Below are 20,686 nucleotides of genomic sequence, written 5' to 3'. Positions count from 1 at the left end.
GCAAACAGGGCAAACATCCACCACCACCACCACCACCACAACGAGTGGATGATAAGTTACTCAAGAGTCAAGACAAATGCAGTCCAACTCAGACATACATACATACATACTCCCTTCCTGCAGTCGGTCAAGCTGTCAACCTGTCAATGTACCACCCCTGATCCAATTTCAACTTCCAGCCAACCGATCAGGATTCCCTAGACGAAACCTTGAATCCCACCTTCCGGTGTCTCCTCACCCAACCGGCCGCCGACGGGAATGACAACGCCATAACCCCGAGAACAAGAAAATGGCCTCCTCTCAACGCTCAATCTCCCGTCTCACCCAATTCTCCTTCTCCTTCACCCCCTTCACCTCCTTCACCTCCCACCTCAAGCCCCCATCCCGACGGTACATCTCGACCTCCCCATCTCCACCCGCCGCCCCGAAAGACCTCCGCGCGCGCCTGCAGCGATTCAACGACCGCCTTCCCCGGTTCCTACGCACCTACACCACCCCGCTCCTCGGCGCGCCCGCAACGCACGTCACCTCGTTCCTCATCCTCCACGAGCTCACCGCCATTGTCCCCTTATTCGGGCTGGCGGGCGCCTTCCACTACGGCCACTGGTTGCCCGACCTGACCGCCAGCGAGTCCTTCCAGCAGGGCACGCAGCGGTTCCAGCGGTGGCTGCGCAAGAACGGCTGGGTGGATGCGGATACGCGGGTGGATCTGGCCGCTCTCGAGGGCGGTGGAGACCTGGGGGCGAGGCTGACTCTTTCGGAACGCGTGGCCGGGGAGAGTAGCAGCAGCAGCAAACCCCAAACGGAAGGGGTGCGTCTCGTGCTGGAGTTTGCGACGGCGTACACGGTGACCAAGTTTCTCCTGCCGGTGCGGATTGTGGCGAGTGTCTGGGCGACGCCGTGGTTTGCGAGGGTGGTGCTTGGGCCCCTGGGGAAGGGGGTTAGGGGTCTTTGGGGGAGGAAGTAGATTGCGGGTGCTATGATGCTGAGCGCCGTGCTCTACCGGGCGGGAAGATTGTATAGTACGGATGGAGGTAAAAATAAATAGAGTTAGATCGGGAAATGACTTGTATTTCTCATGGGGGCTTTTATTGTTTATGGACAATTGCATCTAAGTAGCGCTACATCCCTGAAACTGGAGGGTCGGTAGGCTCCGAAATGCTAAAGCGGAGATGAGACATTTAAGCCTTCTCGTAGATCCAGTCGAACTGGCTCTGCTTCCAGCTCTGGAGCTCCTCGGGCTTGAACCAGAGGGCAATCTCCTTCTTGGCGTTCTCGACGGAGTCGGAACCGTGGCAGACGTTGCGGCCGACATCCTGGGCAATTGTCAGTGGTGTCCTTGGTCTCCATGGATAGAAAGGCTCTTACGATGGCGTAGTCACCACGGATGGTGCCGGGGGCGGAGGCAAGGGGGTTGGTGGCACCGAGGATGGCTGATCGACATTGTTAGTATCGCTGTAGTAGCATGATCCGGGGAGAGAAGTCTTACTGCGGCCGGTCTTGACGGCATCACGGCCCTCCCAGACCATGGCGCAGATGGGGCCGCTCAGCATGTCTGTTTCAGAAGATTAGCATGTGTTTGTTGTATCAGCTATTCGAGCTACTCACAGGAGACGAGTCCCTTGAAGAAGGGCTTGTCGCTGAGGTCAGCGTAGTGCTGCTCGAGGTGCTGCTGGGAAGGAGAGCACAGCTTCATGGCAACGAGCTTGAAGCTGCAGGACAATTAGCATGGCTGGGGATGACAACAATCAGCATTGAGGGACACCTACCCACGGTTCTCGAAGCGAGAGAGGATGGGGCCAATGAGTCCGCGCTGGACACCATCGGGCTTGATGGCAATGAAGCTGTGTCCGGTGGTTAGCTTCGAGGTCAATGCAGATGAGCGTTGAGGTCAAGTGCTGTCAATGTAGGTCGGTAGTCGAGACATAGTACAGAGAAGAGGAGACCAGTCAAACGCATGAGAAAGAGGGATGAGGAGCATCAACTTACGTCTGCTCGTTGGACATTTTGAAGGATGTGGATGATAACGATTCACGGAGATTCGAATGAGAGGAGGAAAAGGGAAAGGAAGCAGAGCCGGCGTGAGTTGGGCGAAAAATATAAGGAGGGACCGCAAACGCTGTGTGGGGCTCGACGGAAAGGGACGCAAAAGGAGGGGCAGTGGAAAGTGAGGGCCTTGTGGCCTGGAGCTGCCAGCTGAATGGCCTGATGGCCTGATGGCCTGGCCGCCTCACCGCCTCAGGTGTCGAAACCCCAACCTCCCGATCCAGTCTAGAGCCACACTAAACCCAATCCAGGGAGCTTCCGTCACGGTCATCGCCAATCTGGCCAGGCTGGAACTATTCACATGTCACTGCACTCTTATTCAAACGTCCCAGAGTCTGCCGCTTCTTCATTTGACCGTCACCTCTGGTAGATGCAGGTCCTCACCCCTGGTGACTGGTGAAAGTTATTGTTTTCAGAGATTGAGTGTCTCTGATTGCATCCTATCTATTAAGCTCGCAACATGGCCGGCTCCCGGCCATCGTCCCCCCGTTGGACCCTCTTATTGTCGTTGGTGATTGTCCTTGGATGTCTCGTCATCCCAGGATGTAAGTTCCCCTCAAGAGCCTTTGCTCCTGTGCATAGACCTGACCGCAACGTATAGTCTCCGTGAAACACGAGAGTTTCAAGACATGCTCACAGTCGGGGTTCTGTAAGCGGAACCGAGCGTTCGCCGACGATGTCACCGCGAAGGGCGCAACTTGGTCCTCCCCTTACGAGCTCGAATCCTCCTCCATCCAATTCAAGGATGGACAGCTCCACGGAACCGTTCTCAAATCTCTATCCGCGGACGAAAAGGTCCGGTTGCCCCTCGTGATCTCTTTCCTGGAGTCAGGCGTTGCACGGGTCACCGTCGATGAGGAGAAGCGCTTGAAGGGCGAAATCGAGCTTCGACACAACAGCCCGGCACGCAAGGAACGATACAATGAGGTCGAGAAATGGGCTTTGGTTGGTGGCTTGGACTTGAGCAAGACCGCGGCCTTGGAGCCAGAAACCGAAGCTGGAGTTACCCGGGTCTTGTACGGTCCAGACAACAAGTTCGAAGCAATCATTCACCACAACCCCTTCAAGGCGGAATTCAAGCGGGATGGACAAACCCACGTCCAATTGAACCATCAGGGATACTTGAACATGGAGCATTGGCGGCCTAAGGTCGAGGCTCCGGAGGGCAGCGATCAAGAGCCTTCGGAAGACGAGAGCACCTGGTGGGAAGAGAGCTTCGGAGGTAACACGGACTCGAAGCCCAAGGGCCCCGAGAGTGTCGGATTGGACATTACCTTCCCTGGCTACAGCCATGTTTTCGGTATTCCCGAGCACGCCGACTCCATGTCTTTGAAGCAGACTCGGTAAGCGGACCCGCTATCTATATCATGAAGGCGCTGACCGAATCTCAGCGGTGGTGATGGCAACCACAATGAACCTTACCGCATGTACAACTCGGATGTGTTTGAGTATGAGCTCAACAGCCCGATGACCCTCTATGGCTCCATTCCATTCATGCAGGCTCACCGTAAGGACTCTACCGTCGGCGTCTTCTGGCTGAACGCCGCAGAGACCTGGGTAGACATTGTCAAGGCCACCTCGTCTCCCAACCCTCTTTCCCTTGGTGTGGGCGCCAAGACAGACACCCAGAGTCACTGGTTCTCTGAGTCTGGCCAGATCGATGTTTTCGTTTTCCTGGGCCCGACACCGCAAGACATCAGCAAGTCATATGGTGAACTCACCGGGTTCACTCAGTTGCCTCAACATTTTGCTATCGCGTACCACCAGTGTCGCTGGAATTACATCACCGATGAGGATGTCAAGGAGGTCGATCGCAACTTTGACAAGTACCAGATCCCCTACGACATCATCTGGCTGGACCTCGAGTACACTGATGACAGGAAGTACTTCACCTGGGATCCGCTTACCTTCCCTGATCCTATCAGCATGGAGAAGCAGCTCGATGAGTCTGAGCGTAAGCTCGTGGTTTTGATCGATCCTCATATCAAGAACAAGGATGGGTACACTATCTCGGAAGAACTGAAGAGCAAGAACTTGGCCACTAGGAACAAGGATGGCGAGATCTATGATGGCTGGTGTTGGCCTGGCTCGTCGAACTGGATTGATACTTTCAACCCGGCAGCCATCAAGTGGTGGATGGGCTTGTTCAAATATGATAAGTTCAAGGGCACCCTGTCAAATGTCTTCATCTGGAATGACATGAACGAGCCATCCGTTTTCAACGGCCCCGAAACCACTATGCCCAAGGACAACCTGCACCATGAGAACTGGGAGCATCGCGATATTCACAATGTGCATGGTGTCACTTTGGTCAATGCTACCTACAATGCATTGTTGGAGCGCAAGAAGGGCGAAGTCCGCCGACCCTTCATTTTGACCCGCTCTTACTATGCCGGTGCTCAACGGATGTCAGCCATGTGGACGGGTGACAACCAGGCGACCTGGGATCACTTGGCTGCCTCGCTGCCAATGGTGTTGAACAATGGTATCGCGGGTTTCCCGTTTGCCGGTGCTGATGTCGGTGGCTTCTTCCAGAACCCGAGCAAGGAACTCTTGACCAGGTGGTACCAGACCGGTATCTGGTATCCGTTCTTCCGCGCCCACGCTCACATTGACACCCGCAGACGCGAGCCGTACTTAGTTGCTGAGCCTTTCCGATCCATCATTGCGCAGGCCATCCGCCTGAGATACCAGCTCTTGCCTGCCTGGTATACCGCCTTCCACGAAGCTTCGGTGAACGGGATGCCGATTGTGCGGCCCCAATACTATGTTCATCCTACCGACGAGGCAGGCTTTGCTATTGACGATCAGCTCTATCTCGGCAACACGGGTCTTCTTGCCAAGCCGGTGGTGGCAGAGGATGCTACCAGTGTTGACATCTACCTTGCTGACGACGAGAAGTACTATGATTACTTCGACTATACCGTCTACCAAGGAGCAGGCAAGCGGCATACTGTGCCCGCTCCTATGGAGAAGATACCTTTGCTGATGCAGGGCGGCCATGTCATCCCTCGTAAGGATCGCCCACGCCGCAGCAGCGGACTGATGAGATGGGATCCCTACACTCTTGTTATCGCTTTGGACAAGAACGGCCACGCTGACGGTACCCTCTACGTTGATGATGGCGAGACGTTTGACTACGAGCGTGGCGCTTACATCCACCGCCGATTCGCCTTCCGTGATTCTGCTCTGTCGTCCGAAGATCTGGGTGTGAAGGGTCCCAAGACGAACGAATATGTGAAGAAAATGGCTGGGGTTCGCGTGGAGCGGGTCATTGTTGTCGACCCACCCAAGGACTGGCAGGACAAGGCCAGCGTGACGGTGATTGAGGAGAACGCCAAAGCTGCCACCACCGCCTCGATTGAATATCACAGCCAGCAGGACGGTAAGGCTTCGTATGCGGTGGTCAAAAACCCGAACGTGGCCATTGGCAACTCGTGGCGGATTGAGTTTTGATTTTGGGAGCGATAGACGAGTGGATTCCGATAGTATATCAAACTCCAGGCCCATTCTGGCCAAGGCTACAGTGTCAACAAGCTCGAGTAGGATAGTGGTACCTCGTAATGTCGAGCCAAGTGGTGAAGTGGTGAATAAGCACCGTATTGTGACCCGATAGGGACGAGACTCGATTTTTGGCGCCGATCAGTGGGGCTGAGTCAGCGGGCGCCAGGGGGAAAAGTAAAAGGGAGGAAAGACGCATCCGGTGGTGGCTCAACTCTCGAGGGGTTGGAGATCTGACACGGCCGTTGCAAGCAATCGTTTCATTCTCTTCGTTTCTTCCAGCGTGGCTTAGGATATCGGTGTGTTTTGCGCGCGACTCCTCTTTTGGCCGACAGTTCTAGATCGTCTCCGGTCCACCGCAATCTCCGCTCTCAACACCTGGATTTGGCTGTGACAAAACACCTTGTCCTCATACGCTTCGACGGGCTATTGAACGCACCATGAACCTCTTATCGCAAGCCCTTGAATATGGAGCTCCTCTATTGTACGCTTCGATTTCTGCTGTTGGCGTGAACAGACCACTGATCAATCATCTCAAACAGTATCATGACCTCGCCGGTCACCTCATATGCGGACCAAATCCTCAGCATCCACCGCAGCAGAAGCTCGGCTGGCTTCTCCATGGACATACCGTTGATTATGCTTATTGCGTCGATTCTGAAGTAAGACGTGTCTTGGGGCAGGGAAGCGACGGGGACTGACACCTAATACTTAGGGTCTTCTACTGGTTCGGCGCCAAGTACTCTCTTTCGCTCCTCATCCAGGCCGTCCTCACGATCGGAGTGCAGATCATCCTGTTGAAGGTAGCACTCGACAACCGGCCGGCCCCTGGATTGAAGAATGGAGTGGAGCACGTCCCCTTCAGCAGCGTGGACAGCGGGCCAGGGTTCACGAGACCGTATGACTTTTGGCAGTGGCGGAGCGCGAAGCCGTATGTTTCCTTGTTTTCTCTCAAAACCACGCGATCTGACTGCTGACCCGACGAATGCGCAGTTACTGGATGTTCCTCGCGTACTTCACCGTCGCCCTCGCCGTCGTTCAAGTCTTCCTTCCGCCGCTCGCCTACTCGCAGTCCTACATCGGCCTGCTGGGATACGTCGGCCTCGCGGTGGAGGCGACGCTGCCGCTGCCGCAGGTGATCAAGAACCATCAATCGCGGTCGTGCGTGGGGTTCCGGCTGTCGGTGGTTGCGGCGTGGATTCTGGGTGATATCACGAAGCTGAGCTACTTCTTCTGCAGCGCGGAGGTGATTCCCTGGTCGTTCCGGCTGTGCGCGATGTTCCAGTGCATCTGCGATTTGTATCTGGGACTGCAGTTTTGGATGTATAGTGGACCCTCGTTTGGGGCTGCGGGCAGTCCTTCGCGGGGGGCGAGTGAGGGATGGGAGGTTGAGGAGAAGGATATTCGGATGACCTGATGGCTCCGTGATGTGTAGATAGATATGGCAGTTTGCTGTAGGGCTAGATTCTGCAATTGGATCTCAGACTACACAGATCTGTCTATAGAGTTTTAGATATCTTTAATTGCTATTGTACTTGCAGTGAGCATTAACGAAACGAGTGGAAACGGGACCCCCTCTCCGTCCGATCGATCGCCCGGCGGGCGGCAGATGACATGCCGCTCTGTCCGCGGGGTCATCCATTCCCCCACCATCCATCCCACCCAATCTTTCGGTCTACAATTGCCTGTTTCTTGGTGCAGTACCCCAAAGCATCACAAGCTCTCAATCATGGCCTCAAGCACAGAAACAATCCGAATTGGCTATGTGCCAGGTACGTCTTCCCTTCTTAGTATTCCAGCGAGACCACCATCAGCACCTCTCATACATCCAAGCCATCCTCCCGCGAGAGCAATCAAACCCTCCCACCAACCCCTCCACCGCCCATATCTCCCAGACTTTCTCCAAGGATGCAGAACACTCACAAGAAATAGAGCACTACCTCGGCCCCCTGCACCTGGCCCTCCGCTCCTCCGCCGCCCACCTCCCGTTCGAAGTCCGCCTGGTCCCCTTCCCCTCCGGCACGGGCCACATGATCACCTCGCTCCGCGACAAGGAGATCGACCTCGCCATCGGCCTGACGGAAGGGTGGGTGGCCGGGCTGGTGGGCAAGCAGCAGGCGCCCAAGGACTCAGCGACGGACGGCTACAAGATCGTGGGCCACTGGGTGGACACGCCGCTGCGGTGGGCGATCGTCACCGGGCGCGAGCGGGCGGAGATTCACGGTGTAGAGGATCTGAAGGGCGGGAGGGTCGGTGTTAGTCGGTTGGGAAGGTGAGTTTCCCCCTCCTCCTCCTCCTCCTCCTGCTGCAGTGCTATTGTCCTATGACAAACCTACCGAGGATGCCACGACTGACACTGCTTGGTGCTTGATGTCTGGTGGTGAAGCGGCTCGCACATCATGTCCTTCGTCCTCTCGCAGACCCACCACTGGTCCGAGACGGACACCCTCACCCCGACCATCCTGGGGCCGTTCGGGTCCCTGCGCGACGGGGTCACCGGCTCCGACCCTGCATCGTCGTCGGCGACCACCGCCCCGACCGCGGACTTCTTCATGTGGGAGGAATTCACGACGAAGCCGTACTTCCGGCCCACCGCCGACCACCCCCACCCGCCGCTGAAGAAGATCGGCGAGATCTATACGCCCTGGCCGTCGTGGATGATCGTGGCGTCGACGGCGACGTTCGCGGGCGATTTGGGGAGCGATGCGCGACTGGCGCGGCTGTTTGAGGTGTTGGACCAGGGGATCGCGGAGTTTGAGGCGGATCGCGAGCGGGTGGTCACGCTGCTGGGGACCGGGGAGCTCGGGTGCACGTATGGCGAGGAGGATGCGCGCGAGTGGATGAAGGATGTGCGCTTTACGAAGGGGACGCGCGGGGTCCAGCGGGCGGTGGTGGATGGGGTGGTGGATGTGTTGAAGGTTGCGGGGGTTATTGATGGGGGGTTGGAGAATGAGGCGGCTTTTGAGCGGCTGGTGGGGATTGCGCAGTAGCTCCACGGGCAGTTTGTACACAGTATAGGTTAGTATCTCGGCGCATGATTTCCATATCTCGTGCGACGAGGGTCAATGCTATTCGCGTCGGGTGTGGTTCCACAAAGATGTCCTGCTGTTTTTCGACCCTCATCATAAGGCAGAAGGATCTGTGGGTAGCACAGGTGGCCCCAATGACCTCACTATCCTGTCGCTGTAGCGGTCGCTGCAGCCTGCAGCCTGCAGCCTACAGTCTCCCTCAACCCGGACCCCCCCATACATCCAGTCTCAACCCCAAAGAGACAGAGCCCTGCTCCGCATCGACCTTAGCCCCAGGGATCCAGCATACCATATATCCCCAGGCCAACACCGTCCCCGTCCCCGCATTCCTACCCGCCATCAGTTTATGGATCCTATCCGCAACCGTCACCGCAAATAGAATTGAGGTTGTTGTGAAACAACCCTCTAGCACTGCCGTCATTCGCAGGTACGCAGGTACACACGCACAGGATCTGGGTCTGGTCTGTCTTGTCCGTGCGCAGGATTCGCCCGTCCCCGTGGACAGATAGACAGGGCCGAGAGCCGGTTGCCCGTTTGCCGTTTGCCGTTTGCCGTTTGCACGTTCCAGTTCCATCCCTGTGCTTGTTCTTGTTCTTGTTCTTGTTCTGTTGCGGGAGTTTGTGTTTGTGTTTGTGGTGCTGTACTACTCGATGTTTACTTGCCTTTCCAGATTGGTTGGTTCTTGTTGGTGGTGGTGGTTGTATACACTGTCCGGAGAGCAGAAAGTCTAATGCGATCGATCATCCTACCATATCATTCAGCATCGGGGATGGTCGTGGTCGAGTGCGCGGATCACACGCCCCGCACGCACCTACTGATGATACTGACCTCAAGTAACAGTGACAGTGACAGTGACAGTGAGGGTATGATAGGACTCGGAAGCCATGAGTGCGTGATTTGACCACCGCTTCAGAGCCTGGACCCGACGCGGGATGGAAGCGGTTTCCCCCCCCCCCCCCCCTTCCCTCTTACTTACCCCGGTCAATTGATCGGGGATTTCTCTTGTCCCTTGCATGAGGGGCGCGTGGCTTCTGCAGATGTCGGGAGAGGGAGAACGATACAGGAACAGGAAGTGGAAGTTGAAGGTGAAGTGGATCGGGGTCACCTTTGCGTCACTCGTTGGGGATGGTGGGGGGTTTGGGGCATGGCGATTGAAGGTCCAGAGTTCTGGAAGTCTGGGGGTTTCGCCGGGAAGGGGGAATTTGGTTTGGTTCTGGATTTGAGGCGGGTGGGGGTGGGGGTTGTGGGCTGAAGACGGTGGGTGCGGTGGGTTGGTTGAGATGGACTGTACTGGTTTGTTTGTGAGGTGGTGATGGTGGTGGTTATCATGGCTGAAGCATTAGGGCTAATGCGGTTGGGTTAGTTCCCTCCTAGTTCTACTACAAGCTACACGCTACAATATCTACTACTTCCACCAGGGCTTTCCTCTCTCTCATATCTGTGACCATATCCCCAGACATGAGTTGGGTCCTACCAAACTCGACATTCTTCCTCGAGGCCAGTTGCCCAGGGATAAGGATAAGGAATGCGAACTCGGCCCTGTCCTGCCCTGCCCTACCCCGACTCCCAAACCAGTCACCCCTCTCTCTCTCCGCCTACACGCCCACCACTATCCCAATCACAGGCACGGCTACGTATCGATGACAGTTCCGGCCGTCAGCGGGGGATGCTCGCCCCTCGCCCCGTCCTCCTGGCTCCTCTTCTGTCCGGCTGCGCGTGTGTCTGGAAGTGTCAGGAATGTGTGGATGGTCCGGGCCCTGACGATCCCGGAAAGAACCATATTCTCGATCAGGGCTGTGCCATGCGATCCGAACGCATGACTATGACAGTCAGGGAGAGTTCGACTGATATCAGATGGGTGACCGGTTTAGGGTTGTTGACGTTTACGTTTACGTCTTTAAGGTTGGCCGTTTAGAGGGAATATGGGGGTCATGGAGATATAGGGATATAAAGTCGAGGGTTTTCTCGAGGGCTGGATGGAAGGTGAGGGTATTCGGAACGAGATTCGACTGTCGATACAGACGTACTGGCTGAGGGGAACCATTGTCACCACTACCGCTACCACCAAGCACTACCTGGAGAAGCATCATCTATACCCTCTCTGTTCTTCGTTGCTGTGCTCAGACATTTATATTCATTCTTTTCCCGGTGTTGTATACCTCCAGCACACCTCCTTCCACTCGTGCGGTTGTCTATCGAAAGCAACACCACACCACACAGCACAATGCTCTTCCAGTCCCTCCTCGCCTGGACGGCGGCGTTGGCGTCGCTGGGCGGAGCGTACGCGAAACTCGATCTTTCGTCCCCGAACAATGTGGCGGTATACTGGGGTGGGTTGGACTTGATCCTGTGAAGATGGATGTCCGGACTGACTTAGGGCTAGGCCAGAATTCGTATCGGGGGTCGGGGAACTTGGCGCAGCAGAATCTGTCCTATTACTGCGACGGTATGTTGTCCACGGCTTGCCATGTGGCGCTGTGGATGAGATGAAGGGGCTGATTGGAGGCTAGATCCCAACATCGATGTCCTGATCCTTGCGTTTGTGATGCGGGTGAACGGGGCCGGCGGCGTGCCCGAATACGACTTCGCCGATACCAGCAAGGCTTGCCCCTTGTTCAATGGGACCAATTTGCCCAATTGTCCGCAGATCGGGTATGTGCCGTCCCGTCCGTCCGATAGATGAAGTTGACCCTCACTAACACTGGGACAGCAACGACATCACCACGTGCCAGAAGAAAGGCAAGACGGTGATTCTGTCCATCGGCGGGGCGACGTACAGCGAAGGCGGCTTCGCATCGGACGCGGCGGCGCAGGCGGGCGCCGACCTGGTCTGGCAGACCTTCGGTCCGCCGCCTGTCAACTCCTCCTCCTCCTCCTCCTCCTCCTCCTCAACCACAACCAAACCTCCTCTTCGTCCCTTCGGCAACGCCTCCGTCGACGGCTTCGACTTCGACTTCGAAGCCACCGTCAACAAGATGGCCCCCTTCGCCAACCGCCTGCGCGCCCTCGCCAACACCGACCCCAGCAAACAGTACTTCCTGACCGCGGCCCCGCAGTGCCCCTACCCCGACCTCGCCGACCAGGAGATCCTCAACGGCCCCGTCTCCATCGATGCCGTCTGGGTGCAGTTCTACAACAACCCCTGCGGCCTGACCTCGTTCCAGCCAGGCCAGACCACCCAGCCCTCGTTCAACTTCGCCCAGTGGGACACCTGGGCCAAGACCGTCTCGCAGAACAAGAACGTCAAGGTCCTCGTCGGCGCGCCCGCCAACACCGGGGCTGCGGGGTCCGGGTATGTCTCCATCTCGCAGCTGCAGCAGGTCATCCAGTACGCCAGGACCTTCAAGTCGTTTGGCGGCGTCATGCTGTGGGATGTCACCCAGGCGTATGGCAATCCCGGGTACTTGAGTGGGATCCGCTCCGCGTTGACGCAGAGTACGTCGCGAATTTATCATAAGTTTCGGTTTCCGGTGAGTGGGTTGTAGGGATGCCACTGGTGGTGGTGATGGTGGTGGTGATGGTTTCCCCGTGAGTGATGGAGAGTTCTTGTTTATATACAGTTCATGTACATCCTCGTGAGGGCTGTATATATGTCCGCAGTACCTGATGGATAGTTAGCTTGGCGTTGATATTGATACGAATATATACTTTATATTTTGGCATTTGCGAGGCAATATCCCGTGTTGGGTTGGGGAGGTGTTGGGTCTGTCTACTACAGATTGGATTGTGTATTGTAGTTGAGGTCGACCGCCTCGGCACTTCTACCACTTCTTCTTCTTCCCTGCCGCAATCCCTTCTTCACCATCTCTCTTTCTCTTTCTCCCCTCCTCACGTCTGTCTGACGCCGGCACGGAATCTTGCTTCGACTGCGTCCACCACTCCGTCTCCGTACCCGATTCCCTGTTTCACCCACGGACAACCCTGCACGATGGCCACACTGGTGAGATCATTGATCAGCGCGGTGCATGAACTATTTCCATAATCCGCTCAGCCCTGCCCGATCGACCTCACTTCTTCCCTGTTCGCCCTCCCAAACCCCTGGACCCTGACTACCAGTCTACCACTGACTCAGGTGACAATGACTAGACCATTGGCACGTCCTGCCTTGCCCCCGGCAAATCCACTCCCCCGACCTCACGGGAGCAACCTACTGTACATCCCGTTCATGGCGCGAGCGTGTTCATGGGTCTTGGCTGCAGCTGCAGTTTGCATTCGAGCTCAGCTGCACGATGTGATCGGCAACGACGGTACCTTTCCTCTTTCCATCCCCATCCCATCGAAGCAGTAGCAGCAGCAGCAGCAGCAGCCAGGGCCCATCACTGACCATCCCCAAAAGGCACACCCCCGTCCGAATTTCGGAGTCTCGTGCGCGATGAAGTACGACACGGCAACGATCGTGGACTGGACCCGACCATCACAACCGTCACGCCGGCGAGCGACCCAGCCCACCAACACAAGCTACTTCCGGGCGCAAGACGTGGACGGCACCGCGTACACGGCCCGCAAAAGTCGTGTTGGGCACGGGCTGCCGTCCGTGCCCGGGGCTGCAGGAAGCCTGGGGCCAGGGGGTGCACTGGTGCCCGTGGTGCGACCGACCTTAAGCGCTGGGGATCCTGGGGCCGCGGCCGGACCGGACGTGGTGGGGCAGCGTGCCGTGCTGGAGACGCACACGCTCACCACGGAGGTTGGTCGTGCTCGTCAACGTCAACGGCACCGCCGCCCTGGCCGCCAAGTACCCGGACTGGCGCGCGCAGCTCGCCGCGTGGGACGTCGCGGAGGGTCGGCGATGAGATGGAGCGGCTGTGGGAGCGGGTGCTGGGGTCGAGGGAGGACGCCTCGTAGAAGGAAGTCACAGTCTGTCCCGGTTCCAGAAAGCTATACCTACTTGGTGGGATGTACTGTATCATGTCCTGCTGGGCTTGCAGTCCTTAACCCTGGCAAGTCAGTGCGTATTCCAGCTCTGACTCGACTGCTCATCGACCAGAATAAACTCAAATCAATTCCCAATGACTGACCGGTCGGGCAGCCCTATATTAATTAAGTAAACAATTACCACCAGCAGCAGCAGCAGCAGCAGTAGCAGCAGCAAAGAAATCTCGCGTAACCGTAACCGTATCTTATATCCTCATCCTAACCCTAACCCAAACCACCCCTACTTCCCCCATCGACCTCTCTTCGGAACAATCCACCAACAACCCCCTTCCACCCCACCGAAACCACCCCCTCCCGCTCGACCACATACCGAGTAGACCGAGAATCACTCCAACTCCTCCTCCTCCTTGGAGGCCGCCAACGAGAAGCGGCCCTTCGGCTTCCCCGGCTCCTCATACTCCACGGTCAAGCGGGCCAAATGGCCCAGCAGATTCTCGATCTTGAGGTCGCCCTTGTCGCGCTTGGCGCGGCCCAGATTATCGAGCCACTTGAACTTGTTCAGCATGACATACACCAACGCGATGACGATCTCGACGCCCAGCGAGTAGCCCCACACCCGCACGACGGTGACGATATCCGTCCAGCCGTTGGTGGTTTCCACGAACTGGTCGGCGGGGATGGTGGGCATGTCCTCGTTGCTGAACCAGCCGAACAAGCAGAAGATTGTGGCCAGGACGTCGACCCCGAGAATCGCGGTCACTAGGTGGATGGACGGCCAGGTGTCCATGCCGCGGGTCACGAAGATGAGCCAGTTTTCGGTGAGGGCGACTTCCAGGAACAAAACTTCTTGGATGGAGCCCCAGTTCTGGATGATGCCGCCAGAAGGCAAAAACATCGTGCCGCGCACGACCCATGTGCCGAGGGCGAGGAGCAGGCCGAGGAGGACGGAGATGAACCAGATTTTCGGGAGTTGCCATTCCACTGGTCGCAGGTCGAAGGAGGCGTTGTCGTAGGCTACGGCGACTGTGGCGAGGTCGGCGAAGAGGGCCAGGAAGACGATCAGTTCCACGCGGATGCTCTCGTTGAGGATGATCATGCTGGTGACGAGGTAGATCTCCAGGTGCAGGCAGAGCGCGATGCGGTACTGGATGTAGGCCTTCATGCGGTGGAAGATCTGGCGCGCGACTTTGATGGAGTCGATGATGGTGGAGAGGCCGGGCTCGAGGAAGACGATGTCCGAGGCGGATTGCGCCGCCTCGGACGCGCCTTCGACCGCGATGCCGCAGTCCGCTTTCTTGAGGGAGGGCGCGTCGTTGACCCCGTCGCCGGTCATCGCGGTCAGGTGGCCCCGGTCCTGCAGCATCTGCACGACTTGGTATTTGTGCTCGGGGAAGACCTCCGCGAAGCCGTCGGCTTTCTCGACCAGGTCGCCCGCCATCGCCCCGCTCAGCCCGCCGTGGATCAGCTTGTCCGAGTTGTACACCTTGGTGCCGAGGGCGAGCATCTTGCACGTCTCCTTGGCGATCGCGATCGCGTCGCCCGTCAGCATCTTGACGCTGATGCCCAGGTTCTGCGCTTCCGTGATCGTCTGCGCCGTGTCCTCGCGCGGCGGGTCGAACATCGGCAGCATCCCCAAAAGCGTCCAGTCCTCGCCCTCCTTCTGCACGGCCACGCCCAGCGAGCGGAACCCGCGGTGCGCGAACTCCTGCGCCTTGGTCTTGTAGTGGTCTGCCGTCTCCTTGGAGCAGTTGGTCAGCTGCAGCACCGCCTTCGGCGCCCCCTTGGTGCACGTGTACCGCGTGCCGTCGCAGCTGGCGACCGTCACGATGCGCTTCGACACCGGGTCGAACGGCGTGAACTTCTCCGTCTGCCAGCCGCGGCGCAGAATCTCGCGCGCCTTCGGGTATTGACGGAGTGTGAGGATGGTCACCTTGTCGATCGGGTCCAGCGATTCGATGTTGTGCGACGAGGCCAGCACCGCCACCGCGAACATCCAGTCCACGTCCACGCCTTCCGCCACGTACGGCTCGCGGATGCTGAGCTTGTTGGCTGTCAGGGTGCCGGTTTTATCCGAACAGAGGATATCAACGCCCTGGGTTTTGTTAGTCGTCGCTCCATGTTTTGTCGGTGTTGTCTTGGGGGAGACGGGGGTAACGTACTGCCAGGGATTCGATGGCTGTCAGTTTCTGCACGATGGCCTTCTTCTTCGCCAGGTACGCCGCCCCCACGGCCATAGTCGTCGTCGTGACCACCGGCAGACCGACGGGGACACCGATGATCAGCAGAGCCAGGGTGTAGTGCAGCAGCGTCTGCTGGCCCGGCGAGGCGATGGGAATGTGGCGGAAGAAGCCACCGATCCACGCCGCCAGGATCCACGCCATCACCAGGATCAACAGCGAGGTGCCGATGTTGTCCATGACGATTTCGAAGTGGCCCGCCCCCTTGGCGGACAGCACCATGCTGGCCGTCTTACCGACAAACGAGTTCCTCGCCCCGGTCTGCACCACGGCGTAGGCCTTACCACGCTTACAGCCAGTCGTATAGTAGATCATCCCGCCCATGTAGCGGTCCACGGCCAGGGACTCGCCCGTGATCGCCGAGTGATCACACGCCAGGATGGGGTACCCGCGCTTGGGCTTGGACGGCGGCTGGTCCTTCTCGGGGTCCTCCCCGCCGCCGCCCTCGGCTTGCTTGCCCGGCTTCTCGGGCTCGTTGTCCTCGTGATCGGACTCGGAGGTGCTGCTGAGATCGCCTTGCTCCAGCATCCTCTTGTACTCCTCGAATCCATCGGGGTCGTTGTAGTCGCAAATCACCTTGGCGTCGCCAGGGATGACATGGCCCTCGGAAACGATAATCTCCACCGCGGGTTAGTGTTGGACTGCGTTGCTGAGGGGCCAGAGAACCTACCACGTCACCCGGGACAAGCTCCCGAGCGAGAATCTCCTGCTGCTGGCCATCACGAATGACCGTGGCTCTCATGGCGATATCGCCCTTCAAACTGGCGACCACGTCCGCGGCTTGCTTTTCCTGGTACCAACCCACCGCCGCGTTCAAGCAGAGGATACCGATGATGACACCAAAGTCGATCCAGTCATCCAGACCCGCGGCCAGAAGCACGGCCAGTTCCATGACTACATCACCAGGTCAGCTCGGTTTCTTGGAGAACGTAGCACAGCAACATACCATAAAGAATGGGACCTCGAAAGTAGGACAGGATCTTGGCGATGGGGTTCTCCTTCTCGGAGGTCAATTCGTTCCAGCCCGAGCGGCGCCGGCGGTCCGGCACCTCGCTGCTGGACAGGCCCTGACGGATGTCGGTGAGGAGCCATTCCTCCGGGTAGCCCTGCTGCTGGTCGACGTGCTTGACGAAGACCTTGCGCTTCTTCCAGGGGGCGTACCACACGCGCTTCATCTCCTCCTCGCCCTGCCCTTCGTCGCCTCGGCCACCCTCGCGGTAGGTCGAGGCATACTTGACCAGCTTGCCGTACTCGTCGAGGTTGGCGTAGTCCTCCTTGTAGGAGACGCGGGACACCCGCCGCGAGTCACGGCGCTGCTCCGAGCTCGAGGGCTGCGGTTGTGCGCCGCCGCGTTCGACGTCGAGCGTGTTGCCCGTGGTGCCCGTGGTGGTTGTCGCGCCTTGCTCAGCCATTTCGTCTGTCTGAATCACTTTGCCTTATGCAGCAGGGGGTTCACTCTGTCTCTCCCTGCTTCCGCTTCTCCGCTGTTTTACGGGCTAGGAGGGAAAGACAGCGAAAGCGAGAGAGCTAGAAAGAGAAAAGAATGAGGAGCGAAAAAGCAAACGATAGGCTGGAGGATTCAATTCCACCATAGACCGTTTCTTTTTCTCCGTTAGAAGATTGCAAGAGGGAAAAGGCTTGACCAGCAGTGAGCGGCGGAAGTGCAGGGAGCAGCGGAGAATCACCCCTTGTGTGCAGACAATCATGCTGACGTAGTAGATTTTTTGGGTCTACAAAAGCTCCCGGGTTGCTGCGGAGAGAGAGTTCTGTGTAAGACGTCTGTCTGGTACCTGTAAACCCATGCCCCCGGGGTGTGTGGGTGTAACAGTGGTTTGACCGACCGCCATGCTCCCGGCGAATGACTTGGCTGGTGCTAGGGGTATGACTCGTTGATTCGACCACTCGGAGAGGTCTTGACGTATGAGACATGGGGCTGGCACTGGGTGTCCGTCTGGAGAGTGCAGTGCCGGGCCGAGCGGACGATGGGGGATTGTTCATTCGATGCACGAGGGGAATTGACTTGGGAGAACCCACGGATCGCAGGGAGTGTCGACCAGGTAAGGCGGCGCGGAGTGATGAGGACAGTCACTGTACATTCTTTTTCTATGGTCGATGCCATGACAGCTGCCAGAGGGTGGAGCCCCCCATCCGCCAAGCTTTGTGGGAGAGTTGGTGTGAGTGGTTGAAGAGGTATGAGGTGGAGAGGTGGAGAGGTGAAGAGGTGAAGAGGTGTTGACTTACTGTCTGTATACATGAGTAGGCAGTGTCATGGACCGATGGGGTTTAGCGGGTCATGCTCCGGATGCAACCTGACCCCAGCTCTACGGAGTAGTCTTCGACGTAATCGACTCATCATGAGTTTCTTTTTCTTTTTTCTTCTTCTTCTGACTGTAGTCTAGGCTATGGAGAATCATGTCAGTCTCTTCTCTTCTCTTCTCTTCTCTGCTGACTTCGGATAAAAGGACGGCTCCCGCCCGGATAGTCCTGGAAACTTTGATGGTGGTGGTGACGGCATGACTTCGGGCGGTTAGTGTCTGAGTTCTACTATCTGGTGTTTGGGTTCGAATTGGGAATTGAGATATCGGGTGGGTATGTGGATATGAAGTACTGCAGCCAGATTATGCTGTTGATAGCCGGTTACTGGATGTTGGGATCGAATGAGTGATCGTGCTCATTTTAGGGTCGGGATACGCGCTTCTACCCTAGTATATATCCATCCGGACCTGGGGTTGTATGCTGCGCGAAAGCATTACACTCCTCCTTTTTTTTCAGTGACTTGTCGCCTGCTCTTTTCTTTATCTTGTTGCGCGTCACTTGCAGAAGATAAAATAGAATAGAATCGATGGTAGGATGTGTTTTTTATCGAGAAGTTGTAGGCTAAGGGGTAGTTAGTTGTTCTGGATATTGTACTGTGTACTCTGCACCCGCTGTTGATCCCCCCCTCTCTCTCTCGATTGTGGTTTTGGGCTGCAATAGAGGGATCCATATATTCAATGAATGGGCATTCCCAGAAGAAGCGATCAGAAAATGGTCAATGCCTTAATTCGTCGAAAGTTTTGTAGGTCACTTTATGTTCTATGTGTTCTGTATAATATGATATGCTCTTGCTTTATGCAGATCGTGAGATGCTATACTATGCTATGCTATACCAAGCTAAGCTAAGCTACTTTACCCGCAATGCTTCTGAAATTATATCGTATGTCGATCTCTCAACTATAATGCTCTAGTCATAGCTCACTAAGCCCTCTCCGCGAACCCGTGCTCCTCTAGCCCCTCGGCGCCCGTGTCGGGCGTGGCCACAGAGGACTGCGATTCGGCGAATTTCTCCGCCGCGTCGTCGAGGCGGCCGTACACCCGGGCGTGCCGGCGCGGTTGGTTGGGGCCCGAGGCGGGGAGTTGGTAGCCTCTTAGTCTGTTCATTGGTATTAGGTTAGCACTTGTTAATGTTTGGAGTAAATTTGGAAATGTTTGCATGTATATGAGGATCTGTTCTAGGAGGGGCATCGCACCGTGGTCCTTGACCCTTGGGCTCGGGGAGCTCCGAGGTATATGTCCGCGAGAAGGTCTGGGCGTCAATATCGAAAGTGCCCCGTTCGATACTCGCGCGGATCTGAGCAAAGAACACGTCCATGGTGTGGTGGTTGTGGATCTGCAGGAGGGACCACGCGAGCATCTCCTTGGCGGAGAGGAGGTGGTGCAGGTAGGCGCGGTGGTGGTGGCGGCAGGTGTAGCATTCGCAGGATTCCGAGAGCCGGCGGGTGTCGGTTTTGTGGTCGGGGGACCAGAGGTCGTAGGCTAATGGAATGGAGGTACTAGATGATTGCGGCTCCTGCTGCTGCGGCTGGAAGGTGAAGTCCAGGGCAATGCCGGCGTCGGAACATACACCCACGAAAGGAATAGTATGCAGGTCCGCGCCCAGCGAGACATCGCGGAGGATATCGTGGGGGGTGGCCGGTGCGCCGAACAGCAGTCGGGGGAGGTCGCCCAGCGCCTCCGACACGGCGGAGAGCGAGGCCGACTCGTACAGCGCCAGGCCCGAGATATACGGGCGGAGGTCATTCTCCAAATCCTCCAGGTAGATGGACTGCTCTGCGTTCTCGAGCGGCAGCACCGGGGCGAAATAGACGGCGTTCGATCGCTGCGTTGTGTCTTTGTGATTATATAGCTGTTCCGTCGCATGTGTCGTGTAGGCGTGCGTCCGGTCGACCATCTTCCCGCGTCGCTTCAAACCCGGGCTGTGGCCACGCACCAGGTCGGCGAGGCCGACGATGATATCCGGCCGCAGATGGCGGATGGCATCCAGGTAATGTGTCGCCTCCAGTTGCCGGTAGCCCACTGAGGTGAGGATGGCGACCGAGTTGGGCGTGTTCGAGGGCGGGCATTTGATCGGCGGCTCGCGACGCGGGCCCATGATCAGCAACTGGTCATCGGGTTGGCAGATGAAGTTGCGCAGCGCCGACTCGTTGGCGGCCGTCGGGATCGTATATGCAGGAGGGAAGGGATGCTTCGGGGTTTGTCTTTCTATGACTGATCTGCGCCCCCGACGGGCATTGATGTTAGCGGTTTTCTTTCCTTTTTTTCTTGGTTGGGATTTGATATTGCACTTGGGCGGTTGACTCAGTGCAAGGGGCTGGGACAAGTTCGTACAATCTTCAAGACCAATAAACAGACTGCCAATGGCAGTTTGATCGCGCATGATATCATGTGTGATATGCGGGATGACTCCTCGAGATGTTAGAGGGATATAGTGCGGCGTGGAGATGGGTTTCCTGCCCGCAACGGCCAGTCTTCCCAGCCGAGGGGTCAGAATCGAGGCTGTGGTGGTGAACTTGAGCATCTCCTGCGGTGACTGAAGGGATGACTCGGGGTCCATGACGACCTGTGCGAGGTTATATGCGACTGAGAGACGCTGGACAAGGAAAATAGTGAGTTGGGAGTGCTATTAGAAAGAAGATTCCTGTGGAATTGCGGGAAGTTGCTGAGATCCCCGCGGTCTGTCCC

At 57.2% G+C, this 20,686-nt stretch overlaps 8 protein-coding genes across 8 annotated transcripts; 5 read left to right on the top strand and 3 right to left on the bottom strand.

Moving 5' to 3' along the window:
- Nucleotides 1-73: 73 nt before the first annotated feature.
- On the top strand, nucleotides 74-1,173 carry BO86DRAFT_386612 (uncharacterized protein). Its single transcript, XM_025671382.1, has one exon. It carries the CDS (start codon nucleotides 290-292, stop codon nucleotides 965-967), a length of 678 nt encoding a protein of 225 aa, XP_025530975.1. The 5' UTR covers nucleotides 74-289; the 3' UTR covers nucleotides 968-1,173.
- On the bottom strand, nucleotides 1,041-2,006 carry BO86DRAFT_446072 (nucleoside-diphosphate kinase; the record flags this gene model as incomplete). The annotated part of the gene is made up of 6 exons (XM_025676491.1): nucleotides 1,041-1,316; nucleotides 1,369-1,433; nucleotides 1,490-1,555; nucleotides 1,609-1,712; nucleotides 1,770-1,844; nucleotides 1,990-2,006. The coding sequence occupies 6 exons, from the start codon at nucleotides 2,004-2,006 to the stop codon at nucleotides 1,182-1,184; spliced, it is 462 nt and encodes a 153-aa protein (XP_025530974.1). The 3' UTR covers nucleotides 1,041-1,181.
- Nucleotides 2,007-2,220: 214 nt separating this feature from the next.
- On the top strand, nucleotides 2,221-5,571 carry BO86DRAFT_386610 (glucan 1,3-alpha-glucosidase ROT2). Its single transcript, XM_025671381.1, has 3 exons — nucleotides 2,221-2,591; nucleotides 2,648-3,389; nucleotides 3,438-5,571. The coding sequence occupies exons 1-3, from the start codon at nucleotides 2,507-2,509 to the stop codon at nucleotides 5,500-5,502; spliced, it is 2,892 nt and encodes a 963-aa protein (XP_025530973.1). The 5' UTR covers nucleotides 2,221-2,506; the 3' UTR covers nucleotides 5,503-5,571.
- Nucleotides 5,572-5,717: 146 nt separating this feature from the next.
- Nucleotides 5,718-7,084, top strand: BO86DRAFT_332467 (PQ-loop repeat-containing protein). The gene is made up of 4 exons (XM_025668782.1): nucleotides 5,718-6,031; nucleotides 6,090-6,209; nucleotides 6,263-6,478; nucleotides 6,541-7,084. The coding sequence occupies exons 1-4, from the start codon at nucleotides 5,988-5,990 to the stop codon at nucleotides 6,962-6,964; spliced, it is 804 nt and encodes a 267-aa protein (XP_025530972.1). The 5' UTR covers nucleotides 5,718-5,987; the 3' UTR covers nucleotides 6,965-7,084.
- Nucleotides 7,085-7,119: 35 nt separating this feature from the next.
- BO86DRAFT_386608 (uncharacterized protein) lies at nucleotides 7,120-8,662 on the top strand. Its single transcript, XM_025671380.1, has 3 exons — nucleotides 7,120-7,319; nucleotides 7,480-7,819; nucleotides 7,934-8,662. The coding sequence occupies exons 1-3, from the start codon at nucleotides 7,277-7,279 to the stop codon at nucleotides 8,535-8,537; spliced, it is 987 nt and encodes a 328-aa protein (XP_025530971.1). The 5' UTR covers nucleotides 7,120-7,276; the 3' UTR covers nucleotides 8,538-8,662.
- A 2,013-nt stretch (nucleotides 8,663-10,675) lies between these two features.
- BO86DRAFT_407465 (glycoside hydrolase family 18 protein) lies at nucleotides 10,676-13,366 on the top strand (the record flags this gene model as incomplete). Its single annotated transcript, XM_025674269.1, has 6 exons — nucleotides 10,676-10,906; nucleotides 10,960-11,022; nucleotides 11,087-11,228; nucleotides 11,287-12,046; nucleotides 12,913-13,260; nucleotides 13,310-13,366. The coding sequence occupies exons 1-6, from the start codon at nucleotides 10,801-10,803 to the stop codon at nucleotides 13,364-13,366; spliced, it is 1,476 nt and encodes a 491-aa protein (XP_025530970.1). The 5' UTR covers nucleotides 10,676-10,800.
- A 418-nt stretch (nucleotides 13,367-13,784) lies between these two features.
- Nucleotides 13,785-17,354, bottom strand: BO86DRAFT_212553 (putative plasma membrane H(+)ATPase). The gene is made up of 4 exons (XM_025666855.1): nucleotides 16,632-17,354; nucleotides 16,356-16,579; nucleotides 15,608-16,303; nucleotides 13,785-15,540 (listed from the first exon to the last, which is right to left on the bottom strand). The coding sequence occupies exons 1-4, from the start codon at nucleotides 17,095-17,097 to the stop codon at nucleotides 13,834-13,836; spliced, it is 3,093 nt and encodes a 1,030-aa protein (XP_025530969.1). The 5' UTR covers nucleotides 17,098-17,354; the 3' UTR covers nucleotides 13,785-13,833.
- Nucleotides 17,355-18,922: 1,568 nt separating this feature from the next.
- BO86DRAFT_305332 (tRNA-ribosyltransferase family protein) lies at nucleotides 18,923-20,558 on the bottom strand (the record flags this gene model as incomplete). Its single annotated transcript, XM_025667655.1, has 3 exons — nucleotides 18,923-19,097; nucleotides 19,195-20,212; nucleotides 20,333-20,558. The coding sequence occupies 3 exons, from the start codon at nucleotides 20,556-20,558 to the stop codon at nucleotides 18,923-18,925; spliced, it is 1,419 nt and encodes a 472-aa protein (XP_025530968.1).
- Nucleotides 20,559-20,686: the final 128 nt, after the last annotated feature.

The sequence above is a fragment of the Aspergillus japonicus genome, assembly GCF_003184785.1.
Source record: "Aspergillus japonicus CBS 114.51 unplaced genomic scaffold BO86scaffold_7, whole genome shotgun sequence".
Lineage (NCBI taxonomy): Eukaryota > Fungi > Ascomycota > Eurotiomycetes > Eurotiales > Aspergillaceae > Aspergillus > Aspergillus japonicus.
This window is presented reverse-complemented; position numbering and strand designations above follow the sequence as displayed.

What these genes read in the sequence shown, in the direction of transcription:
- BO86DRAFT_332467 (XM_025668782.1), top strand. Translation starts at nt 5,988, where the DNA reads ATGAACCTCTTATCGCAAGCCCTTGAATATGGAGCTCCTCTATT. An exon ending in GAATATGGAGCTCCTCTATT is followed by an intron (nt 6,032 to 6,089) that starts GTACGCTTCGAT and finishes CATCTCAAACAG; the next exon opens with TATCATGACCTCGCCGGTCA. An exon ending in CAGTGGCGGAGCGCGAAGCC is followed by an intron (nt 6,479 to 6,540) that starts GTATGTTTCCTT and finishes ACGAATGCGCAG; the next exon opens with TTACTGGATGTTCCTCGCGT.
- BO86DRAFT_386610 (XM_025671381.1), top strand. Translation starts at nt 2,507, where the DNA reads ATGGCCGGCTCCCGGCCATCGTCCCCCCGTTGGACCCTCTTATTGTCG. An exon ending in ATGTCTCGTCATCCCAGGAT is followed by an intron (nt 2,592 to 2,647) that starts GTAAGTTCCCCT and finishes CGCAACGTATAG; the next exon opens with TCTCCGTGAAACACGAGAGT. An exon ending in ATGTCTTTGAAGCAGACTCG is followed by an intron (nt 3,390 to 3,437) that starts GTAAGCGGACCC and finishes ACCGAATCTCAG; the next exon opens with CGGTGGTGATGGCAACCACA.
- BO86DRAFT_386608 (XM_025671380.1), top strand. Translation starts at nt 7,277, where the DNA reads ATGGCCTCAAGCACAGAAACAATCCGAATTGGCTATGTGCCAG. An exon ending in CCGAATTGGCTATGTGCCAG is followed by an intron (nt 7,320 to 7,479) that starts GTACGTCTTCCC and finishes CACAAGAAATAG; the next exon opens with AGCACTACCTCGGCCCCCTG. An exon ending in GGTGTTAGTCGGTTGGGAAG is followed by an intron (nt 7,820 to 7,933) that starts GTGAGTTTCCCC and finishes CTGGTGGTGAAG; the next exon opens with CGGCTCGCACATCATGTCCT.
- BO86DRAFT_386612 (XM_025671382.1), top strand. Translation starts at nt 290, where the DNA reads ATGGCCTCCTCTCAACGCTCAATCTCCCGTCTCACCCAATTCTCCTTC.
- BO86DRAFT_212553 (XM_025666855.1), bottom strand. Translation starts at nt 17,097, where the DNA reads ATGGCTGAGCAAGGCGCGACAACCACCACGGGCACCACGGGCAACACG. An exon ending in AGCTTGTCCCGGGTGACGTG is followed by an intron (nt 16,304 to 16,355) that starts GTAGGTTCTCTG and finishes CCCGCGGTGGAG; the next exon opens with ATTATCGTTTCCGAGGGCCA. An exon ending in CAGCCATCGAATCCCTGGCA is followed by an intron (nt 15,541 to 15,607) that starts GTACGTTACCCC and finishes AACAAAACCCAG; the next exon opens with GGCGTTGATATCCTCTGTTC.